The 26,317-nt window shown below is 34.6% G+C and overlaps 1 protein-coding gene and 1 long non-coding RNA gene across 5 annotated transcripts in view; one reads left to right on the top strand and one right to left on the bottom strand.

The window, feature by feature from the left end:
* Positions 1-26,317, top strand: part of LOC117225080 (ankyrin repeat and SAM domain-containing protein 1A) — a 167,440-nt gene that overhangs the window by 77,852 nt on the left and 63,271 nt on the right. For both annotated transcript variants that reach the window (XM_033478399.2, XM_033478398.2), the window contains one exon: positions 6,507-6,681. In XM_033478399.2, the coding sequence (XP_033334290.1) occupies positions 6,507-6,681 (175 nt within the window). The remainder of the gene's footprint in view (positions 1-6,506; positions 6,682-26,317) is intronic.
* On the bottom strand, positions 5,195-12,348 carry LOC117225081 (uncharacterized). 3 transcript variants are annotated; one of them, XR_013034097.1, is made up of 3 exons: positions 12,157-12,348; positions 7,236-7,876; positions 5,195-7,173 (listed from the first exon to the last, which is right to left on the bottom strand). It is a non-coding gene; the product is annotated as an uncharacterized LOC117225081 (long non-coding RNA). The 3 variants fall into 3 exon arrangements; XR_013034098.1 differs by having other exon boundaries at positions 5,337-7,395; positions 7,639-7,876; XR_004491407.2 differs by having other exon boundaries at positions 5,337-7,173; positions 7,639-7,876.

The raw sequence follows: 26,317 nt of genomic DNA, 5'->3' as shown, positions 1-26,317 counted from the left end.
GAGCTACTGTATATAATGTTTACGTTCGTAAATTCAAACGAGAAAAAACTGCCCAGATCAACCATAGGTTAATGTGAACAATGAACACAACCATAGGCGGCATAACAAATAGTAAAACTTTCAAAATCGCAAATGGAAGTAAATAACTATTTTTTCAATTTTCTACTAACTAAGACCTATTTTAGGTGCTCAGTAAAAAGTGAAGCCAATATTTTAATATTTTAATCAAACGTTCTTCCATTTCTATTTTATGAACTATCACATATTCCACGTGGACAATTTTTAAATAAAAAATATTAAAAACGGATTTTTGAAAATGACATAATTAGCAGAATAAATACAATAACGATAAAAGATCGAATGCAATCGCTTCGGACAAATTAATCTTATCTAAATGCGGTATGACGTTACGAATAATACTTATTCTGAGTCACTGAGATATTGCATTTAAATTAAGGGTAACTTGGCCATCTTCCAAAAACATTTAATTTCGGAGTTGAATCCTCCTAGATTGTTGAAATATCGCACTGTGCGTCGGTGGCCGCGACAAACGAACCGTCTTTTCGAGGAATCGTTCGCTCGCTCGGCATCGCCGCAAATCGCGAAAGGTGCCAGATGCGATTCGATGACGGGATCAAGGGGGTATCGCGGAAAATCCGAGGTGATCGAGGAAAGGAGGAGGAGCGAGGCAGCTAGAAGCCGGCGGCGCGGCACTGCGAGAGGAAGCTCGAGGAACGAGGAGGACCGGGGAGGAACGAGGAGGATCGAAGAGGAACGAGGAGGAGGACTGCTCACGGATGGTTGCGTCACACCCGTCAACTTCCGCGGATCCAACAGAGCGGCAGAATGCAAGACGCCGACACCCTTTGAATAATGAAGCCCTCGGCTTCTATGCCTGTCTGACTTCTCCTCGTGAACGCTCGTTCTCCTTGCCGAGCCGCGGAGAAACCTACGAATTTGTAGTGACGGTTTCCGGTTATACGTAGACAAGATGCACCGTGTGAGAGGCTACCAGGGAGATGGAGAGAGAAAGAGAGAGGGAGAGAGAGACGCCGACCCCGTCTGTCGACTCCTCTGGCGTCAAATTTTAATTGCGTTACGACGATCCGCGACTCGGCGAAATGTTAGCTGCTCTCCTTAAAAGACGCCGTTCTGCGAAGAGGAGTATAGGCGATGGACACCGCTTCGAGGGAAGAGGATTTTCTCTACACTTTGAATTCGTCGTAAGAATCTGCGAAAATACGAGAACACCGTTCGGGATGAAGGTTTTAGACTGAAGTAGTGGTACCGCGATAATGATCCGATACGGTGCTGATGGTTGTGGGATGATTCTAAAAGGAATGGTTCTCAGGTGTAACTTCGTCTTTTGGATGGGTCTTTTAACGGCAAAGTACTTCTTTCTCTCTGGATTATTTTAATGTTACCTTAATTAAAATCAACGCCTCTATCTGTTATTCAGATTTTGAGGATTTTAATATTTGGATATTTCTGAGACAAGCATCGAGTTCGTAGAACTTTTAAAATTAAAACGAAACTAGCAACAAAGTACAGTATTTTATAACAACGATTAATTTGTTCACTGATTTTATTAATTTTAATTGAGAGGTACAGTAAATTCTCCCTAAAAATGGACAATTTGAGAAGAGGAGATACGATTATTCGAGCTTTGCGGCTCGTTTTTATAGTTGTTGATACTCGGTAACTATAAAAACGTGTCATAGGGCTCGAATAATCGTATCTCCTCTTTTCAAATTGTCCATTTTTGTGTACAATCTGAGCGTCCATTCGGGAAAATTTGCCGTACCTCTCTTGGGGAACTTCCTTTGTAAGTCAGAAATAGAACGATCGCTGTATAGTTCACCAAAGGTTAGACAAACGTGATGAAATTCGAGCTCCATGTTCCGAATAACACTATCAAACAAATTTCTAAGCATTTTTTTTATAGTGTGGTCCCACGACTAATTACATTTATACCAAATCAGACACTTTCTTTTTTCGTGTAGCATACATTTTTACCGTTTGTTTTGAATTTGCCGTGTAAATGTACGAAAATACGAAACCATCGACCAGAATGAAAGTTTTGGAGCGACATTGACAAATCGAACAAATTCGAACTTTATATTCGGAATGTCATTATTAAAAATATTCTTAATCCCTTTTATTGCGGTACCTCCAATAATTATACTTTTTTTGCTAAATAAATTGATAAAACAATATCGCAATGTAAACTAAATTCCTCTGTCATTGGATGTTGAATACATTCCTGTTCGTAAATATGCAGACGATTAACAGATTTGTATAACTTGTGTATTCGTACTGCAATAATCTTGACTATTTCTTAATAAAAATAATGCGATACATGCATTGCACATTTTTTGCAATATCCGCTTGTTTCGATCATAATAATCTTGAGACGATTGATCTTAATATCTCACTCGACCCTAATTGTTGTACCTAATTCTTGTTGTCGGAAAGATGAACAAATGACACGATCGTCGTAAATTTTATATTGTCTTCTAATATACATACAAATTTTATATTTATTATTCGATAACACATGTTGCTAATAAGGTCCGAGAATAACAAGAAAACTGCAGTAGAACACTGTAAATCCATGAAAGGAACTAAACTCGAAACACACATTTGAGTTTGTTCATTTGCCAGTGATAAAATATTAGTATATAATATTTTGAAAAATCTCTGTAAAATATAAAATCCAATGAATTTTAGAAGATGTATTATCACAGGTGTAATTCTAACAAGATGTAAAATACAGAGAATAATATATTTTTGGAATAATCATTAATATTAAAATGTTTGCATGGATAGGCGACTGCACAATCGACGAAAATTTGTATTATTTCATGCTGCTAAGTCTAAATAAAAATTATATTTCACCTACAAAAAGTTGAGAGTCGATCAAGTGATTTTTTTAAATTTTAACGTAAAGATGATCGATTTGGTCCCTGAATGGTTTATTTATGCAAAAGTGGACGGGAGTCTAAATTGTAGAATGCCAATTTCACGACCGATACAAATAGGCTTTATTTATTAGTTACGCAAAACCATTAAAAACGTGCATTTTCTAAATTAATTATAGAGAGGGTTGTATATATTTTTTTGGGTGGATGAGTTTTCGACTGAAAATGTTTTCACGCGAAATGAAAGATGACTCAAAATCATTGTTGTTATTGGGCCAACGTTTAATATTTGTTAAGAAAAATTGTGGCTACGGGCGATATCGCGGGAAGTATTTACGATAGACCGGATAAATTGAAATTTTAATATCGGCGCGCGGGTGGTGCACTTGAAATTGCAGATCGCAAGTTCAGGCAAATATTTTTCGGTCGAGATTTATTTGTCCGGTCCACATTTTATACAGTTTATTTTATATAATCGTATCAAGTGATCGGCTCGAATAGATTTTTATCGAGTCGGAATCGCCTTTATTTGCCCAGCGCGCGGATGTGTTCGCTCCGCGCGCCACGCGGAAGAATGAATCGTCTGTATCGGTTGTAAACTCTGTCACGCGAAATCTGATTTTTGATCAGCCGTCCCGTGATTTGAAAATGTTGCGCCGCTGAAAAATGTACAGTTGCATTTTAAATATACCATCGAAAAACACGTATATTACTCTGTTTGCACGGAGTTGCTGATCAGTCGCGCGAATAGAATATTCGTGGAGATTACTATCGAACAGTTCTCGAAAACAGAACTTGTTCTTTTTGAAACAAGCTCTTCTTTATCCCGAATGTGCTAATATATACTTCGGACTACGCTAAATATATACTTCGGATTATTCTAAATTTTATACTGATTTATACTTCATTTGTTACTGACTTTTTAACCGTTTAAGGATGTAGCACATCGTTTAATTCGTAACCGTTACAATCGATATGAAAAATTATTTGAGGGAGTTGTGACTGAATTAATCGTAACAGTTATCTCTCATTGAAAGAAACTCTATTTCAATTACTTATAATAATCGTCCACGAAGAAAATTGATTTTGGTAGCTTATGGCTAGACCGTAGATTTTATGCATTTATGGAAAATATGTGTAGGCGACATTTCAAAGAATATAAAGATTAAGAAGAAATAAGTATGATGATGTACTAATTCGAACTTTTCAAAATTATTAAAGAAAGAAAACGAATCATAAAATCATATAAATCTATGACTTGCAATTGATGCAAAACATTTTTATTTTACTGTAAGATCGGCAGTTTATTTGTAACAGTCATCGAAACAAGTCATAAATGTCATATAAACATAATATTATGTCATACTGATATTTTATAAAAATGTAATATTATGAAGGGTTATTTTGTGTTAATAAATTCAGTATTATGATGAGAATAGTTGGAATCGAAAAATTCGTTGTAAATTGTTTCAATCTGACAGCACTAATCAAGTTTTTACGCAGTAGCGTGTACTATTGTTGTGTTTATTCTTATTGTCTCGTTTCTCAGAGCAAGCGAAACACTGCTTTAGTGTGGTTACGAGAAATCGGTTTCGTCGAATGCGAAACTGATAAATAATTAAAATGAATTGTCCTCGTCGATAACTGTTATTTGTGACCGAAATAATGTTTACGTCACTGATCACTATTGTGACTAAACAGAATTTCCTTTACTGATAACTGTTATGAATAACTGGAATGAATTCTCCTTGTCGGAAATGTGACCGAAATAAAATCTCAATCGTGAATAATGATTGATGGCAACGAACGAAATTTTCGTTTAATCGTAATTGTTATTTCTAAGTAAAGATTTAAATCTTTTGATCTTCTGGATTTCTTTAACAATTTTGTTTACATTTTACCATTAATAACTGTAACCTGAATAATAAGCAAGATTTTGTTACTTATTTGTTCCTCAAGAATTATTTAAATAGTTCCCGGTTTGAATATTATATAAAGCCACAAAAATAATATGAAAAGTTCATGAATAAATAATATGAGCTTTCCTTTAGTCGGCACTGAAAGTGATGAAATATCAAATATCTGTAGATTAAGTATCTGTAATTAAGTTTGATGACCTAGAATCTAGATGCATACATTGTGGTGACTATGTATATCATTAATGATTCATATTTGTTCTATAGAACAATGATATTTTAATTACTGTTATGAATTATTGAAAGATTATTTAATCGTTGATAGCCATATCAATAGTTACAGTATACATACCGAAGTTCATTGACCAGATGATCACTCATTTATTTGTTTCTGGACGTTTCTCATAGATCCGCCAGAGCTCTTTTCAATTTTAAAAATACTTTATGCTTTAACAGTATTAAATGTGCAGTTTAATTTTTTACGAAAAATTATTCTATGTATTTTTCTAAATAATAGTTTAATCGGATATTATGATTACATAAATACGGTTTAATAATATCTAAAGTGAAGAGGACGCTTACAAGGCGGTACACAAATTGTCACAATTTTATTTCAGAATTTATTGCAACTGTCAACTTCAAATATTTAGAGCACGTAGTTCTGTACCAAATGTATGAACTTTTTTTGCAATCTTACCCTCAATCTAGTTGATACTGAATTTCAAAAAAGCCTTCCGCTAATTTTTCGTGTTACCTTTATTAGTAAAAGCATACAAGATACTAAGTAAAAGTAACGTGAGTGCCAAAAAACCGTGATTTTACAGTATAGAAGTATTTTCCAACTGAGATAAAGCAAATAAAAAAACATTATTGTTTATTTTTTTATCATTTCAGCTAAGTATAATTTTTGTAAAAATTTTGTCAACGCATTGTCAAATAAACTAGTCAGTCTAACATCTGAAAAGATCAATGTCTTATAATTCAATTTTAACGCGTTACCTCCCGGAAGTGTATTAATAGAATTTGTAATTGTGTCATGCTAGGAGGGATTTTAAAAATCTTTTCTTACACACATGATAATCTGAAACGGAATTATTAAATTATATTATTGGAAATAATTTATTAGTACGCGGTTGAAATTGTGCTGTTGCCATTCAACAATTTATTAAGGGGTTCTTATCTATGAACTGAACACTTTCAAAAATTATGAAATTAGAAAATTTACTAACTTCTTTAATTATTACGACATAAAAAGACTATCCAATGCTACGTGTCAAAATTCTTGGAGAAATATCTGATCGAATGCGATAAACAAAAACTCAATGAAAAGTAACAGTAGTTCACATAACGTTACGAGGGAAACACAGGAAGATGTTACTTTCAAATATAAAAAAAGATTAATTCTCTAACATAGTTACGTATCAACTGGCAGCGGCTTCAAGATAGGTGTAATCGGATGTGCATAATGTAATTACAAAACAAGTATAATTTCATTATAGAAAGACTCACAAATTTTTTGAGATAATGGTAATGTTCCATTCAATATGTGTCCTCCCTAATGTCTTCTATACAAGTATTGTCGTGGTGTGTAAATCAGGTAACCACGTTCTAGGGATAAAAAAGAATCGTCTCGAAGAGAAATTGTTGGACTTGCGTTTACGTGTGGCAGGTATACAAACGGAGGTCCCGCGACATGGAAACAGAAACCGACGAGGATTTACTGCAGTTTCCGGCCGGCGGCAGCCTGGACGCGTCCAGCGGCTCGTTGTCGAGCGTGTCCCTGTCGGACAAGAGCATGTCGACGGACAACGTCGAGGAATACTTTGGGGATGTGCCGTTCGCAGGTAAACAGCAACGCACGCTTGGCTGCACCGCATGACGCTTCTTTCTGCCCACGTGTAAATGCATAATCGTTGTGTTTCGTCTTTGTTTTTTCTCCTGGTTTTCACCGTCTGCCTGACGATGATCGTTGATCGGCGATCGTTCACCCAACCCTTCGGGTGACGAACAAATTCACTCGAACTGCGTGCTAGTATTCGAATGCGTTTCTCGTCTTACGTCCGGTAACCATTCCCGAGACATTATCTCGTGTTCCAAATGTATTTTCAATCCCATAAAATTGCCGATCGGGACTATTTTATTTTGCGGTTGCTGTCCTCTCTGACGATAAAGCGCAATTGTATTCACGCAGCGTTCTCGTTTCATTCGTTTCACGATCTTGCTGATAGCGTTGGGCAATTAAGTATCAATGTTCGGACAATTTACGACGATCCGGAAGGTTTGATTTTTGGCTAGACCCGGTTCAAATGATAGCTTCGAACAGTGAAATGTGTCATCTGCGAACAGATGAATGACAATCGTCTTTTTATGTAGATTTTTCGAGGAAAGGCATACATACATCGTTTCATCGATTTCTTTAAGTTGCGTAACAGATAAGAATAGTCATTTGGCAGTTCATTTCGCAGTGCTCACCATTTAATACTGGTACATCTGATATATTACTGCATAAGTACTGTATTGCTAGTTATACATTAGATGAAATATCGTTTACCAATATCCTGTATTTTGTAAAATAGCAAGTATCTCTGTAGCGGTTAGTTTAATTATATTTAACGTAATTACATGACCTATAATCTTACTGAATCCACAAAGTTACTACACAACAGTTTCTTCAGATTTACTTGAAATACTGATCTTATGATATTGCGAACTGAGTATTACACACGCCTACGTGTTACTGGTATAAGCTACGTACAATCTTATCGTTAAAAATTACAGAATTATAAACATAGTTACCATACCTTCTTGTATATTTCTAGAATATACATGCGCTATGCGTTGACATCGTACACGTCGCAGTGTATCGAACGTTGAACTAACGTGGCTGCTTCATTCTTATTTACAATGTGCCCGGGGTACAATAAGTCCTGTTATGCCTATCGACGAGTATATCATGAAAGGAGATTTGTGTTCTAGAATAGATATCGAACGTGTACATTCTCTTAACCATATGGCCTCATAGATAATTTTCCATATTTTCTATAAAATAAATAATAACGTAAACAGTGAAGCCTAGAATCAAAGTCTATTTCACGATACTTATAAGTATTATATAAATAATAATAATAATAATAATAATAATAATAATAATAATAATACTCGATGTCTATGTTGTTTGGAAACAGTTAAACAGTTCATGCAGAGTTAATATTATCGAAAAATTATAAAAAAAAACAAGTATTATACAATATATGATGTAATCGCAAACAATTTCTTGCATTATTCTGACAAAAGTAAATCTATAAAAGTTGATCATCTTGTTGATGCTTAAGAATTTTTGATCGTTGAGAATCAATTGCTAGACATTGTTTATGTATCCATAAATTGTAGTAAATTGCAGCAAATTTCAATAAGATTAGATATAAAAATGGTGTACTTGTTAGCAGTAAATCTGACAATATATAATCGTTACCAACACTGATATACACTTAAGAGTTCCACTATTAGCATCGAATAATATCTTTCCATTCGTCAATCGATTAAGTTTAGATTAGTTACTATGTCCTTACTGATATCGAGTCATGAAGGAAGCGATAAAGTTTAAAATTAATATATGCCTACGTTATATGCCTAATCGCTCCATTAACACATTCACCGTTATAATATAAAGGAAAACAATGGCTTATTAAAGATAATAATAAAGAATCTGCATGATAGTTTACTTCGTTTCGCGATTACGTTGAAGCTGACAAGAAACAAACAAAAGTTTTCTTCGCGTCACACAATACAGTTGTAAATCGATGATCAAAATGAAATTAAAACGAACGCATTTGCAATTATTTACGTTCAGCGCCGTCATTCAAGAGTAGCTCGAATCTTCCAGATAACCTAATTAGTTTAAGTAAATTACACAGCGTCATTCTACTAGTGTTAATCTTTCATTTAACTCCAAAAATTCATAATCACAAACTTTTACACATGTATAAACATTACCATTTGTTTTCTTCCACTTTACCAACAAATAATCAAAATACCATTCGATTTACAAGCGTGTTTCGTGCTGTACTAAAAACGATACAGCGACACGTGTACGCAATCGAGACAGTGAATGTGTTAAGCTAATCTTCTACAGCTTCGACGCTATTCTAAATTTCGTATAAATCGAACCTTCCGAATCTAGCTTTAACGAAATCCAAATGAAAAGAAGAAAAGGGTCCGGTAAAATTTCACGAAACAGGGTACAAGCCAGCTATCTGTCGTTCCGTGTAGCGTAAATCTTCCTGCGACGCAGCCGGATGTTTTTTCACGTCAAGAGTTTGAGAATGAGAGACCCGCCGGGACAAGGCGCCGATCGTACAAGCGTTCTTTAATTTCCCGGACAGAATGTGCTGATCGAGAAAAAAATGCGGTCCTCGCGCAGCGACGCGGTAGTAAAATTCGTCGCCGACGGATTTTCAATGCTTGCTAACGCGAGAGACGATACGTGACGCGCAAGCGGAATCCTGTTCGCGGAAAGTGGAAACGATCGGTGCTCGTTACGCGGACAGGTCCGTTCGATCGTCGAACACTCGGTTTTACGCTGCCAGGACCGAGCATTATCGCCGGCCGAACGATACAATAATTCCGGAAGCGCTTCTCTTTTTCCGGCGAACGGAGGATCGATAGGCTAGAGTTAGTGTTTCCGTATCCTACGACGATAACAGATCGAATAGTTCCTTAGGTTATCGACTACCTAGTTAACTGTGATGTATAGACGTGTATGTGTCCGGGTGTTTGAAAGAAAACTCGAGAACCGAGGCGTGTCGCGTGTTTCGCGAAAATGGTGCGAATTGCTCGGGATCTTGTCTAGAATCGAAATACAGAATAGAAATGCTTTTGTTGAGTTTTGCGGTTGAAGGCTCCTTGTAAAAAACACTGTACCTGTGAGATCATTGAATAATTTTGTTCTATTCGTCGACGGAAGTAGTGTGACATGCAATTTAAGTAGTTATCGATGGTGCTGAGAGATAACCTCACCAGTACGTCGCACGTTGCCTTTGTAATGAACACTCTAAGTGCCAATTTCATTCAATTGTTTCAACGGCGTTTGTAAATTGATATGCGTGGCATCGTATTATATTAATGCAAAACAACGAGGAATGTTGTGACACGTCGGTTTATTGCGTTATTCTGCACTAGACTGCAAATTATTCGTACATTCTTTAACCTTGCTGTTCTATTCGGGTCTATTTCATCCAAAACGAACATCATTTGCACACGATTTTGTCATTTGAGAAAGTACAGCTTAGTTATTTTATGACCTTTTTTTGTAACACTGAACAATTACTTTGCAAGTAAGATTTTTCAAATTTCTTATTACCTTTATTGGTATTAGCTAATACGTATGTTTAAAATGATGAAGATACATACATAAAATTTTCATTTCTTACCGCTGTTCTTTCTTTTTATGTACTATCTGTGTCTGTGTGCTAATGACTCTGTCGCAACCCTTGAGGAATCGCAAGCTTAATCTCTATGTGCTATTGGGAACCGGAACGAATGGTTCTTACCCTTAAACTAAACAACGCGAGGGGTACCTAATCACGTCTTCTGTTCATCGCGTAACTCAGCCAACAATGATTCAGGATTTAAAAAGGTGGGAAACATTCGGTGGAGATTTCCACTCGCGTGGTTTAGTTTGTTGCGATGGCCATTCTTTTCCGCTCCCAATAAGACATATTACAGTTTTGTCATTCGTAAAGAATAAACCCGAGCTTCCTAAACGACTGCTTAAAAAGTGCATAGTTCTTTATTTTATTTTGCAAACAGACTACTATTGTCGATAATATCCCCAAAAAAGTGGCAAATCGTTATTTTTATGAGTACTTCTCATAACTTTAAGGAAAGTAGCAGTACCTGTTATAATTGTGATAAATATATTTGTGAATCACATGTATTGTGCTGTTTTATCCAGATTGTAAACAAACATAATAGGATTATTACGTTCAATTTTTATTTTTTCTTTCTAATGAAAAATATTTACGTTTATTTACATTTGTTAAACTGTTTTCCATAAATAAAACTGTACTTGTTATGATGAAGTAATTCAAAATTGTTGATGTATTATTTCATCGCTTCTAACATAAGATATTATATTACCGGGTCAAATAGACCCGAACATCACAAGTGTACACTAATAATGAAGAGAACAGCAGAGTTAAAATGTTATATCTTTTTTAAAACTAAACTAAACAACTTGAATTTTTTTAGATGATAGAAAGACTAGTCTATTATATAAAATACTTTCTTTTTTTATTTTGCTATTGCTTGGAATGACAAACTCGCGGTTTTTAATCTGAGCCTGTAATGAAAATATAAGAAACGCATTTTGTAGGTTTGTGTAGCTTACATGTATGCTGAAATTTTCATTGAAATCGTTTGACGTTGTTATGAGGGACAAACAATTGATAATCACGAAAATTGCATTTTTGTCACTTTCGAACAAAAGCTGTAAAATCTGTTAAGTTTTTTCAATCTAGCAATGCCTTTAACTCGACGTTAACTGATTTTGGATGAAATTTTCAATACGCATATAAATTACCGAGATCTCCAAATTGCATTTTTTAAATTGTCATTATAGGCTCTGATAAAAAAATTACAAAATATGAGTTCTTTATTTTCTTTTTTCATTCCATGCAATAGCAAAATTGAAAAAAAGTATTTTGGCCATTGTCCTTCTATCACCTAAAAATTCCAAGGCATTTAGTCCAGTTTTAAAACAGTTACACTTTCTCTATTAGGAACATGTTAATAGGATTTCCCATTATTGTGCTATATTAGGAGGAATCTTAAAAATCTGTTTATACAGAATAAACAAAGTTCTTAGATTATGTTATGAGTGACTAGTTGCTACATGATAATTGCTAGTGCAATTGAATAATTTCTTAACAAGTTCTCAGCTATAAATTATAGGATATCAAAAGCTATGAAATCATTTACATCATTAAAATTTAATAAGAAAAATTCTAACAATGTAACTTTGTTTGTGTATTATGCTCTGACTGCTACAACTGATAAAGAAAGTTTTCATTTTGCATAAAAATTCGCGGTCTAATCATTGGTTACAACTAATGTGAAAGATTTACATCTTGCATAAAAATCCGCAGTCTAACCACATTTACGAAGAGAAGAAGAGATCAAATTTTTGGTAATGATTGTAAATTGGCACACGTTTTTATACTCAAACAGTTTTATATTTGGCAGTCACGGTGTTTTCTACAAGGACCGTTCAACCGATGCAGAAAAATAAAAATTATCGTTGGTCGTTGTTATTTTGTTACCTTGTATGTTGATGGTATACCTATAGAGCTCGATTTAGAACGTATTTACGTTTTTACGCGAGTATCTTTGCAGAGCTCGTGAGAGATTACTATAATAAAGTTGGAACAGCGTGTAAAAGGAACAGATTGATTTGAAAGAATTGTTACTCAAGCAAGGTTCTTCGCAGTTATAAGAACCTTCCACACATAATCTTTCTTTTATATTGAGCAGTATAACGACCAACTCGTCCCACTTCTCGCGTGTCGCGGACCCATTATTCGATCAGTTTTCCAGTTTTTTGCGAGCCAGGTCGCGCGAAGTCCACGTTGTAATCCACTTACGCCGGTACTCACGCGTCCTCAAGTTCTCGAACCTTTTCTTTCAGCAATACCTTGTATATGAGCGTACCATGTACACATTATCCGTATGGAAACTTCCCAGGACGATTACACCGAACGTATTTCCCGTTGTTTTCTAAGCAGAGTACATGTTTCCTATATATTTATCTATTACCAGGTGTATCGGTGGTCCTTCGTTTCTGTAAATACACTGTTTTGTTCAAGAATTGCCGATATGTTAAGAAACTTATTATATATATATACACACACATAAATATATATTTACCACTTGTTAGTATTCGAATTTTTCCCTTTAACTATTCGTGTAAGATGTGCATACTCGAAGATAGTGGGGGAGGGATCGATTTCATGCGAGATATGTGTAATCCTCTCTTCCCCCCGCGATAGCTGTAAGAAATGAAGCATTCCGTGGATATCTTAAACTTCAGAACGCTCGAAGAATTCTGATCTTTTTAAGCCGAACGGGATATCGTCGTTGTAGATCGTAACGAAACTTATACCTAAGTGAAAGTATTCGCCGGCGAACGGGTATTGTAACGGGTGCGGCAGGTGATCGTGGAACATCACGCTCGTCTATCGGGAAATCGTGGATAGGTTCTCTCCTCGATGCTACAACCATTTCTCAACGTCCTGTCATTTTCTCCTTGCATAACCGCGAGATCTTGACCCGATCTTTCCGAACAATCCGGAATATTGATTCGCAACTTTCTACGTTGCCTCGGGTCACAAGGTTTAGAGACTGTTCGAGTGCCAGGGGCCTTCGCAAAGAACGAAAAATGCCAAGCAGAGCGATCGTGTTTCTTTCGCCCCGCAAAATTATAGTGCAACACAGCTCTCCTCCGATTCATTATTTCGTGCACTAAATAAGCTAGGATTATTTTATTTTGGTACAGCCTTCATAAATGGTAAACATAAGGGCAACTATTGAAAGAATTTGGGAGCAACGTCAGTTTGAGTGTCAAAGTCAGTCTGATGCTTTGAACAAGCTATGGTGTTTGTGACACTATACATTTCAATTTGGTACAACTTTTATAAGTAGTAGGTGCTCTAAATAAGCTATAATGCTTGGGACATTATAAGTTTTTGTTGGACATTGGATTAACAAGAGCACCTCATCAGTGTCGTCTTCGTTTATCTCGCTATCCGTAGAGGCAATACCTATGGCAACTAGATTTCGCTTCGTCTCCTCCGATATAGCTCTCTTCCCCTTTCTTTTCTTCTTATTTAGGAGTTCGATCATTTCGGGCTTGTCTACTCCTGCCATCTCGGTCATTTTATACCGATTTTCGTATAAAACTAAATCGTCGCAAAATACAGACCGAAGAAAGCCCTATGATTCAGCGTGTCTAGTAGCAGTATTAGCTTTAGGCAGTCGATCATGTCGCCATGTTGGTATAGTTTTTATAAACAGTAACAATAAGAGGACACATTGAAAAATCCGAAAATGAAGTCAATGCGAGTTCACTAATTATTTGGTGCTCTAAATAAACTACGATGCTTTTGACTAGATTGCGAATTTTCACGCAAAATGAAAATTGTTCGCACTGATCGCAAGATACAGGAGTTACATAGATATTTGTTTCGTCTCTTAATCATTTCAATTAAGTTGAAAATAATGTAACAATATGTTGAAAGTCTTAAAATGTTTTCTAACGTTTTATATTTTATATACTCATTTTTGTCATAAAAGCATAAAATTCGCTGTCTATCGATGACAGTATACATTTTAATTTAACATAGTTTTTATAAACAATAACAATAAGGGCACGTATCGAACAAATTCGGAAGTAGAAGAAAAAAACACGATCGCTCTACTTGTGTGGCATTCAAATGGTTAAAAAGCCTCGAAAACTCGAGTTCAAAGATCTGTGAAGTGCTCAAACGAGGAATGCAGATATACGACTCGTATATCTATTTAATTATTAAATATATGATTTTATTAAATATATTTGCAAAATGATGAACGTACGTTAACTGTTAATACGTTAACAATTTTGCACAAGATTTCAAATCTCGTCTTAAAGAGTTTATCTTTCTATCCATCTCTCTGTTTTAATGGTTCTGATAACCTGTTTTCTTTCTCTTTTTGACATTTTCTTATCGTTTAACACATTGGTAGCTTCACACTTAAAATATGGTACTATCGAAGCCATCAAATAAAAATTACTTTTATTATCATGTGAACTGAAATTAAATCATTATTTGCTCAATTTGAATTTTGCAGCAGAGGAAATCAAGAAATATGTTCACAGAAAATAAAAATTTCTTGTCAAGGCAGTATCTTTCTTTTGTTTTTTAATATCTGTTGATCTTTCTACTTCATGTGAAAGCTACACTCGTACAGTTTAACCTTTGAATTTCTTTTTTGTCAAATGATTAAACAAATAGAATCAGCGGAAACTCTTCTGCAAATTGTCTTATTAGTATTGTTATAACTTTGAAAAAAAATGATTTTTTCAACTTACAGAAAACTCAGTACATTTCTCGAATATTGGTTAATAAACGTACCACGTTTAGAATTATAATTTTCAGTACCGTTTCGTCAAACCGGAGAGATCATTTAAGAATTATAGATCTTGATATTAAAGATGACGAGGCTAAACAAGTAGAAATTATGTACAGATTTTTAAAGTTGGTTAGTATATTCCGAAAGTATGTGTAATTGTGTTGATCGCACCTTTTTGAAACTGGATAGAATGCGAAAATTCAAGTTGCATTTGTATTGTATATTGGAAGTCACATTGCACAGTAAATTGTTTCACACTGGAAGTAGCGCTCTCCATGATAATGATATAATCATTTTTTTACGATTCCAACTAGTGGATATTGTTCCACGTCACACGCCGTTATATTATTTGCTTGTCATTCTTTTTTATGCATTTTATATATTTCTCCGTCTATGCATGCCAATGATATTTATACAAAAAATATGCAAATCAAAATATTATTGATCACGAACATCTAATAAATGTCACGTTGTGACGACTGCAATTCCTTGGTTTTTCTAATCGCCTTCGTTTCCGCATTGGTTCTTTTTATACAATTATATTATGTTGCTGCACCAGTTCTGTCGCTTGTGTTTTTATTGCGATTTCACCTTAAGAATAAATTCTTGTTACGTATGCATTTTACATAATTTTAGAGTCTTGTTTTTCTTCTTTTAAAAGCGTCTTGAATGTTGTAACTTGATTGGAAGTTTCTTGTATTTCAAGTTAAGGACTATGACATTTAAAAAACCAATCATTTTCGATGTACTCTTTTATTTCAATGTGATCTAGGAATAACAATAGCTTCGACTGCACAGAATGGTATAAAGAGGCCTTTTTGGCAATATAAAGGGACCTTTTTACAATATAAATACCTTCGATTTAGTTAAATCAACATAAAAGAATATATCAGAAATATTCGTTCCATTTTCAAATCTGACACTGCATAATTTTTAACCTGAAACCAGAACGGAAAATTAACAAATTCTGGGGATGTTTGAAAGAGAAAAAGTGAGACTATATAAAATGATATGAAACGCGCACGTAGAAAAGATTTATTTTTAAGATAAAATTCCACTTAAAATATACACAAGAGGACTTATCAAGCAGTCCACTAAGTGTCAATTTTTAATATATTATATTTGAAACATCCCAATAGTGATGCAAGACGACTCATATATAATAATACATCTACATGTAAAACCAATTTTCTGAAAACATTAATCCAGGTACAAAGTAATTTATTGTGCACTGAAACTTTCAACTCAGAAAGGTTGAATTGCTCGGAAAATATTGAACTGCAGCTAAGAATCAAAAGTTTCAATTAAGAAGTCAAGACGAGCCTTATAGCGAATCGTTAGAACTTGTATTGGAATATCTGAAAATTGTTAAATCGTTGTTCATCGATCAGAGAACCTATCATCTACTATTGAGATACCGTAGATTAAGTATTTTGATTTGTTACATTGATCTTCTACCCTCGGTATGTATACACTTTATTTTGTGATTGATTTTTGTATATTATTTTGTGTTAAATGCTTCGTCTAGTTAGTGTAATTCGCTCGACGAGTATTACGTACCATAAAAGTATATTAAAATTAGGCAGAGTTTAGATCTACAGAATACATAAACAATTATAGTGCTTTATAATATCGTTGGTGTGCTAATAAACGTTATGATGCTGTGTATGCGATGTCTTGAATTATTTTGTCGCTTTCGTACGACCTTCTTGAGCTTGCGTACACTATACTCTTGGTTCCCTGTCCATTACGTCCGCTGTGTCGATGAGCTTGCTTTTCGGTTCATTGTCTCTTTCGTTTCGAGAACACATTTCTTCGAATTATCCTATCAATTAGGACGTAACGATCGCGAAAAACGAAATTGATTTTCGGGTATGTTTTTGAAAGTAAAATGTCAATTTATTATATTTTGTCGATTTTGTTGACAGTAAAAAGGAAAGGTGCATAGATTACATTATATTAATTGTCTTCATTTTTTTTTGTTTTAAATAAAAGAAAACCGATCTTCCATAAACTGAAACGCAGGGTGTGCAAGAAGCGGAAAATAAATTTACGTATCTACTGCAACAATATATTTCAGTATAGTCGTAATGAGATTGCATGCGTGTGAAGCGAGTACCAACGAAATTGCGTGCGTTTTGATTTGTTTCTTTTTTTTAAGGTAATCTAATCTAACGTACAATCTAAGGTAACTTTATACAAACACGGACATGATTGTTTACGGTAAGTTATCAACCAATATGTATATGTATATAAATAATTTTTTTTCATATACTTTTTAACCCTTTCGAATTACAAAACACATTCTACACGCATAATAACATTGTACATACTCTGTAAAATAGTAACATCTCATTTTCATCTATATTTACATATATAGAAGCTATTTGATTGCATGATCGCTCATTACAGCCATATCTACGCAAACATTCGCAGTACAGATTCAGATTGAATCTATAATAGTTCAGGTCTGATCTACGTAAATTACGACCTGAAGGTTCGTGTTAAAATCATTTTTGGGACCGAAGAACCCAAATTGGAACAGTCGAGGGTCGAGAAATTAGAGTTACACTAATTTAGAAACGAAAAATATGAATCGTGATATTTCGAGAGGTTTCGATAGCAAGAGATTTCTCTGCGTTTATGGTCTCTCGAATCCAGGGGCATGAACTAGAGCTAGATGGTTGCCTAATCGAGGTGCACAGGTCGAGAACTTCTGTGTGTGGGCTCGAGTTTCCATCTAAACATAGATCAAATGATAAATTTTGACAAAGAAAGGAGCCAGCTTCTATTTTTATAATTTTTTAGAATTGACTTATGAATAGATTTACAGAAGTTTTAAAGATATTCGTCAGAATATGTTTCATACTCCTGGCAGACGCTGCTTCTATTTACACCTCTGACACATGAACAATATTTAAATATTAAATATTTTGACGAACAGTATCATAACAGTGAACGGTGGGTCTTTTTAATAAAATTATAACCGAATCTGCTTGGGCTCATTTATAATTGTATTTATCAATTTTTCTGATCAGAATTTTTTAAGTACTCCTCCTAAATACGTTAATTTTTCTACCGACCTTAATAAAACATCTGAGAACTTAAATTAATTGTCTAAAACTAGAGAATCAAATAATAATATTTATATTCGGGATCAAAATGGATTGAAGACCTGCCGAGAGTTAATATAGGTTTGATCAAAATTTGGCATAGGATTTGATTGGTAAACAACATTTTCGTTAATAGGTCAATTATTTATAACCGAGTCTTGAGAATTTTATCTTTATTGAAAGAATAAGTTCAAGACATTGGAACTCTGTTTGTAAAATGGTAGCTATTACATTCATGCGAAGAGATCATCAGTGTCACTGAATTCTCGACGACTAAAATACGACTAATATTCTAATATGTAGCAGATACACCTTCTTAACATAAAATAAAAATTTGTATTTTGTCAATAAAAATATTAATTTCATTTTTTTTATAATTTCATAATTTTTTAATTTTTCTCCAACTTTCCTATTCTTAGCTTTTTTCTTTTATCATTTTTTGTATTTGTTGTATATACTATATAAAACAATCCTGCAATGTAAACAGAGTGTTACATGCTTCACCATAATATTTACTCTGAATTTGATAAAACGCATATTTGTTAAAACATCAAATTTTACACAAATGTTAACGATACGTGAAGTTTCGTAACTTTTGTCGGTATGTGTACATCCGAATACCGTCGATCATTCGGCAACAGTTACGCAAGCCCAATTCGCATACTCGAATTCCTATCGTCGCTCGTGCCGCGAATCTTGTAATCTAATTGCGCGCGTTGCTTTTCGAGCGACGCGCGAATGGAAAGTGGAGCAAGGTGAGATCCAGCCAGCGACACGTCCTTTTACATTATTAGCCACTTAATTATTTTCATCCGTGCGCGTACGTGGTCTGTTCACGCCATCCGCTTGTGCAACGAATTATCGCGCGGTGCAACGCAATAACGAGGCGCATCGACGCCCGATCGCGACTGCGATCATGGTGATCGACGCGACGATCGTTATCGTACGGGGCGCCGGTGAAACGTCTGGTCGCCTTCCGAGAACGAATTTCGTCGCTTTCACTCGTTTCCCAGCTGGCTCGAATCATAGCGAAGTCGCGGTACGCGTTGCAAGGCAATAATTCATCGCCACCACGAAACTACCGGTTTGTACATTAACACGCGGTATCTGCAGATAGCCGTGCGTCGCGGTAAATCAACAGACTGGCCCGGCCTTATCGACGCCGTAAGCTACAGGGCTCGTCGTTCTTCCTGATAAAACGCGCATCCACGCTTCTCTGCAAGCGCTATCGTGACCCCGGAGAACCGCGCTTGTCGTAGGTTGTGAATTCTCGATAATGCGGGCCACCGTTTATCTGGCCGCTTTTTGGCTTAACTAATTCCGTGCCTCCGAACACGCTGTTCTGAAATCTTTCATTGGTTCCGCAGGTTCCTGACACTACGGATGGCAACAAATTTCATATCATTAGTTCTTCCTATTTATTAAAGAATACCGATACGGTGTCACTAGGGTAGTGGATCCAGTTACTGTGGGGTAGCCGATTACCGTGTTATTTAAATTCAATTCAAATTTGTTAAAATTAAACATGTAACAGATGGAAATTCTTAAAACACCAGAAAAATTATATCAATTAAATGATAACGAATTCGCAAAATTTTCTGTGTAGCTTATATGAAAAAGCTTAAGAAAATACCGGACGAACGAAGATCAGTATTCGGTAAAATAAATCGTTTTAGATAAGATATGAGTGAAATAAATTGCTCTGACGTTGTACGACTTTCATGAGCTGCGTTAATAATGCGTTAACCCAATGGTTATATTGAATATATGTTGAAATTATCAACTCAGATAGGAGTTTTTTAACCGAATACAAGCCGATCCTAACCAGTATTGATTAAATTATACTTTACATCAGCGTATTATTTTATTTGAGTCGGGAGGTTAAAGAAGTTAATTACACAGTGCCGAGATTAGTATTATTTATAATAGCACTTGGCAGAACATAATACTTAAAAAGAATTACTTAAGAATATAGAAAAAATGGAATGAGATAGTGAATTTTCACTGGAAGAAACGTGTGAAGGTTATGAAAGATAATGCACTTTCGTTTATAAACACACAATCGAATGATACAAAAAAAATGTAAAAGCTAATTACGTTTTAATGGAGCGCAGGATTTTCTATGTGTACATATGCTTTTTTATAATTTCTTTGAAAGACGGTAATATGTGTGCCATGACTATACATCTGATTGCTGCGAAAGTGTTACAGGGATTTCTTCTTTGCAGAAAAAAATCTGTGATGCACAGATGTAGAAATAATAATTCTCTACTTATAAACATGGAATTATTGGATTGGAGTAAACAACGGATCATTTACGTCAATTTCGGATATAAAAAAAACTCTCGTTAATATTTTATGCAACAACTTCTTAAAAGTAAAAGTTCATAAATAAGTATAGTGAAAAAGTTTTAAGATTCATAAATATCAGCTAATAATCACTAGACTGCCGATCTCTATGCAAAATAAAAATTGTTTGCATGGATTGTCAGGCAAATGAGCCAGATGCAATTTTCTTCCCATTTTTAATCATTTTGATAAACTGCAATTAGTACACCAGTATTCTTAATTCCTCTTAATCTTTTCACTGTTTTCAGTTCCGCGCATTCGTTTTTCCCATAAATGCATAAAATTCGCAATCTACTAATCGTTAACGATGCCACCGCACTACGGAGAAGTGTAACGCTAAGGAATCCATAAATGCTGTAATCGTTTGATGATACACATGAACGACTGAAAGAACATTGTTGTCGGTTGCATTGTTGGCGGCCAATGTTCGTGTCGGTCAAACTTGGTTTCGGTGAATCCTTGTCAGTCAAAACGGTCTCGGTACAACCTATGGCGATGCATTGAATGTATCCCAGCAACCCTTGTCGAAATATTCTCTGATGGATCCGCTGCACAGACAGCGTGATGATCGTGTAAAATCCATTGAAGGGAATTTCGACTGGTAGCCGAAAACAGATACTAATTTTCTGCTAGAAACTTCATTCGCTGTTTCTATTCTACGCAATAGAAACTATCAAAATAATTAATAGTTAACTCCATAGTTAATTCGATAAAATAAAACATTTGTTTATTTTATTACATATTTTGTATTTAAAAAAAAAACAAATTAACCTGTACGTCGATTTGTAACTTTTCTGTGAAAATATATCTTTTTATATTTCATTAGAGGATTGACCTGCAAGTAGATACCTTCAGAGAAATTTATTTAATCGGATCGAATTTGCGGAGTTAATTATAAGCGTAACTAACGTGGTCACTATAGAGCGGATCTTTATGCAAAATAAACATTTTCTTAGTTAATTGTAAGAAACAGAAGTTAAATAAAAACGTGTTCCTTTTTTCAATAATTTCAAGAAATTAAGGAGAATGTAGGAATATTCTTCAATTCTTTCAATGTATCTCATTAAAATTTAACCTTCATAAAATTCGCAGTCTATTAACCACTTTAATCACACTTTTAGTTTTTTTTTTAAATTCTACAAAATTTAATATGGTTTACAAAAACATATTATGAGAAGTACTGTAAATTCTAATCCTAATTGATGCTCAGATTGTACACAAAAATTGACAATTTGAGAAGATCAGATACGATTATTCGAGCCTTGCAGTTCGTTTCTATAGTTACCGATTATCAACAATTATAAAAACGTGTTCTAAGGCTCGAATAATCGTATCTCTTCTTCCGAAATTGTCTATTTTTGTGTATACAGTAATGTATCTCTAATTGACGCTCAGATTGTCCACAAAAATGGACAATTTGGGGAGAAAAGATCCGATTATTCGAGCCCTGTGGTTTATTTTTATAGTTACGAATTGTCAATAATTATAAAAACGAGCTGCAAGGCTGAAATAATCGTACCTCCTCTTCCGAAATTGACCATTTTTGTGCACAATCTGTGCGTCAATTAGAGAGACATTACTGTAATGTGAGCATCAATAAGAGAGAATTTACTGTATTAAAACAAGCCACATAAGGCTCGCATAATCGTGCATCCTATTCCAAAATTGTCCATTATTGTGTACAATCTGAGCGTCAATTAGAGAGAATTTTACTGTGTATTTTACTCTGAAAAATTTTACTTTTACTTGAGAATTTTACTTTGTAAAATGTTACAGCTTTGAAGACTATTGTTGAAAGTATTTCGAAATTTTTCGATCAATTGAAGGATGAGATTTTAATTAATTGTTATCTCAGATAAAAAAGATTGTGATCATTATGTACGTATGTTTTTATAAATTAACAAAATCATCATATTCAAAATGCGGATTCTTTTTTGAACTTTGCAGATTAGTACTAGTAGTAAAAATATACACTTAACGAAATCTATCGAGAGCTGTAACCTTTGACCAAATATAGTTACTCACTCATAACATGGTATCTTACACATGGCCTTGTTCAATTACGTATGCTTATCCAGAAAGATACGAATACAAAGAACAGAACATATTTATCGTTATAATGTGAATATTAAATGTACCGATAATCCCGTTTTTTTTTTTACAAATTCGTCAAATGTTCTCATTGCGATCGAGGCTCTGATTACAGTGGATACATTCTCTCACGAACTAATGTTTTGATGAATACGAGGCGTGATCGAAACGAAACCGAACTCTATCAGTTCCCTTGTAGCTGTATCAAATAAAGTTTAATGACTTTAGCTCGAATTTTCTTTAATCGCGTTACGCGTCTGTTGCGATTCAACGTGAATTTTTATAGTTCTACCACCTTTGATGAAATTTTCAACTTGTATAGAAAATAACGAAAATACCGAAAATATATGAAATTTAAACACGTTGTGTAAATTTTTGTCATAGACTGAGATAAAAAGTTAGAAGTTGTAAATTCTTATTTTTTTGTCGTTGTAACCAATTACAGTCTTTGTAAAAATCCTTTATATATTGTCTTGTAAACTAGAAATCTCGAAAAAAATTTCTTCTAACATACCAAAAAAATTCAAGACATTCGATTCAATTTTAAAAAAGTTTTTCTGTTTTAAGAACTGTCCGATTATTTTCGCGACCCACTGTACCTTTCTTTATCAAATTAATTTTATAATCAGCGTTGGAAAAGTTGGAAACTAAATTCAAAGAAACTGATTAAAATTAGAGAATAATTTTAAATTCAAGACTTTTAAAGTATATATTGACTCCTGTGGTAAAAACAGAGTGAAATTAAAATTTTGAAAGCTGTCTTTTCAATTCGTTTGGTAAAATACACCTGCCAAATTAAAATTTTGACAGGTGTATTTTGACTTGTTTGATAGAAACAGTATTATATTAAAATTTTGAAATCTCTTTGGTGAAACTAGAGTTAAAATAAAATGTTGAGAGGCGTCTTCTGATACCTTTGGTAAAAATAGTATTGAATTCAAATTTGACAAGATGTCTTCCGACCCCTTTGATCAAACTAGAGTTAAACTATAATTTCGAAAGCTGTCTTTTTATTCCTTTGTTAGTAATATTGTTAAATTAAAATTTGCTAGAAGTATTGTCAAATTAAAATTTCGGAAGCTGTCTTTTGATCCCCTTTGCTAAAAGTAGTGTTAATAAATAAGGTTAACTAGCAATGCGATTCGCATGAACATTTCACACGGACGAATCATTGGACGTGTTCCTTAACCCAGTTACCGGTCTGCTGCTGTGTGATTCGGCTCGGTTAACGTCATTGCTCCGATTCGACAGGAACGTCCGCACGAGGTGACATAAAGCACACCGCACATTGCGTCCGGTGGACTACAATAATCGTTACAGTAGAGGCGCTCGTTCACAAGGAGATGTGGGAACCGTTAAAGTGAACACTTATCGGCAGTTGTCGGTGCAACGCCCTTGACAACCGATCAGAAGGTGCTCAATAAGATAGGATTCAATGTCGACGGTAATTATACACTAATAGCGAACTGCTCGTCGTAACGAGACACGAAGAAATTACGTTACGTACTCGAAGAAAGGAACTTGCGGCGGTGCATTAGCATTCAACGAAAACGTTTTCACACGAAAGCGAGCGCAACGATACAAGTCGCGGCACTGTGCAACCGGCAGCGAGTGTATCAAAACTCATTCCGAGACACATAGCGAGTTACAACAAAGGTAAAAGCTGGAACACGTGTTGGGAACAGGGCAATGGCTCGTTTGACAAACGATACGGTCTATCTTATCTATGTTTGTCTCTTCAGACGCTCGACAATCTCGAATCATCTTCAAACAAATCAGAATACAATTTTCGTGCAGGCGTTTTGCTGGAACCCGAAAATTTCTTTTCAGGTTTTCTTGAAAGTCCTATAAAATCCTGCACCATCGGTGATTTTGACCACAGTAGATATCAATAACTGGACTAAAAATTCGTATTTTGTTTTCCAATTATTTTAATAAGCGAGAATAGTGTAACAATGTTCTTAAATTCTTTTAACGAGTTCACAGTTTCCATTTCATGTGTTCATTCTTGTTATACAGTGGCCCACAGAAATGTTCGTACACCTTTTGAAACGCAATAACCTTTTTAAAACTGGGCTAAGGGACTTGAATTTTTTTCAGATGATAGCGGGACTAGTCTACCAGACGATGATCAAAACGCTTTTCTTAAATTTTGCTATTACTTCGAATGACAAAAAAAAAAGTAAAACACTCGTTTTTTTTAACTTTTTTATCTGAGCCTATAACGAAAATTTAAAAAATGCCTCTCATAGATCTCGGTAACTTATATACATGCTGAAAATTTCATCTAAATCGGTTGATGTTGTTATGAGTTATAATAAATTAAAGATGGCAAAAATCGCAGTTTTATCACGATTTTGATCAAAAACTGGAAGAAATCTGCAGTTTCTTACATCTTTCAACGATTGTAGCTCGACTCCGGGTTAACCGTTTTCGATCAAATGTGCAGTATGCATATAAGTTACCGAGATCAACGAGAGGTATTTTTAAAATTTTTGTTATAGACTCAGATATATAAAAAAGTTAAAAAAAAAACGAGAATTTTCTTAATTTCTTTTTTTGTCATTCCAAGTAATAACAAAATTTAAAAAAAGCATTTTGGTCATCCTCTAATAGACTAGTCCCTCTCTCACCTAAAAAAAATTCAAGTTACTTAGTTCAGTTTCAAAAAAGTTATTGCGTTTCAAAAGGTGTACGAACACTTTTGTGGCCCACTGTAAATGTTTCGATGATTCGTGTTTTCTTATAATTACTAATTATAGGCAATTAAGAAGTAAGTGTAAGTAATTAATTACTAGTTGATTCTTACTCATGTTCTTCCTATTCATTATAATTTTATTTCTTGTTATTTTAATGATCTCATACTCTATTACTCTCTATTATTTTCTCCATTTTTTCAGTTCACTTAATTATCTTGATCACTTATTGTCTCATCTATTGTATCTTTTTACAGTATCATTTCCTTTCCTCTTTTGTTTTTGATATGCTGCTTGTGCGACATATTGTCATATTATTGTGACTCAGAGACTCTTCTTTCGTTGATCAAAATATTACTATTATCACGAAATGAACATCAAATAATTAATTAATACAATCTCGATGCGTAGCGAAAGTATTAATTCTTTGTAGAGGACAATTCAATTTGCAAAAGGTTAATATTGTAAAGCTTAAAATCAAGTGCGAAATTACGTGTTCTGAAATGTTTAGTATCAGTTGACGAATTTCCTTTAATCGATCGATAATGTATCGACCTTCGGCGATTCCCATTCATCGAATTCCCTTATCAAAGAGAAAAGTACTCTCGATTTCCTCTACACCGTGCATGGTCGAACAAAAGGTGTATCTTCACAAGAGGAAATCACAATCTGCACGAAGCAACGCGTTGCAACACGAAAGAACCAGAATTTATTTTCTGCGAGCTAGTTATCTCCTCATTGTGGTTCGTTTATGACCGTAACGGAAAGTATGCGCCTCTTTGTTGTCGAGCGGAAGAACGCGGAAACACCCGTATCGAATGGACATATAAATCGTGACTCTTTTCGACTCTGCCACTCCAATTTCGCGACAGACTATTCCGCTCTTAAATATCAACTAATCAACAATGTAGTTTAACCTAGTCCACTCCATGGAAAATAATTTATTGTCACTTGTGGAACCCTTCATGCCAGTTTTGTTCCACTATCTTATTTACTGTCACATATGTACTTCTTATGAGTGCATTTTTCTAACTACTTTTCAAATGTACATTCCAATTTATACTTGC

Source organism: Megalopta genalis, chromosome 9 (assembly GCF_051020955.1).
Source record: "Megalopta genalis isolate 19385.01 chromosome 9, iyMegGena1_principal, whole genome shotgun sequence".
NCBI classification, from domain to species: Eukaryota; Metazoa; Arthropoda; class Insecta; order Hymenoptera; family Halictidae; genus Megalopta; species Megalopta genalis.
The sequence above is the reverse complement of the archived record's forward strand: the minus strand, read 5'-3'. Positions and strand labels throughout refer to the sequence as shown.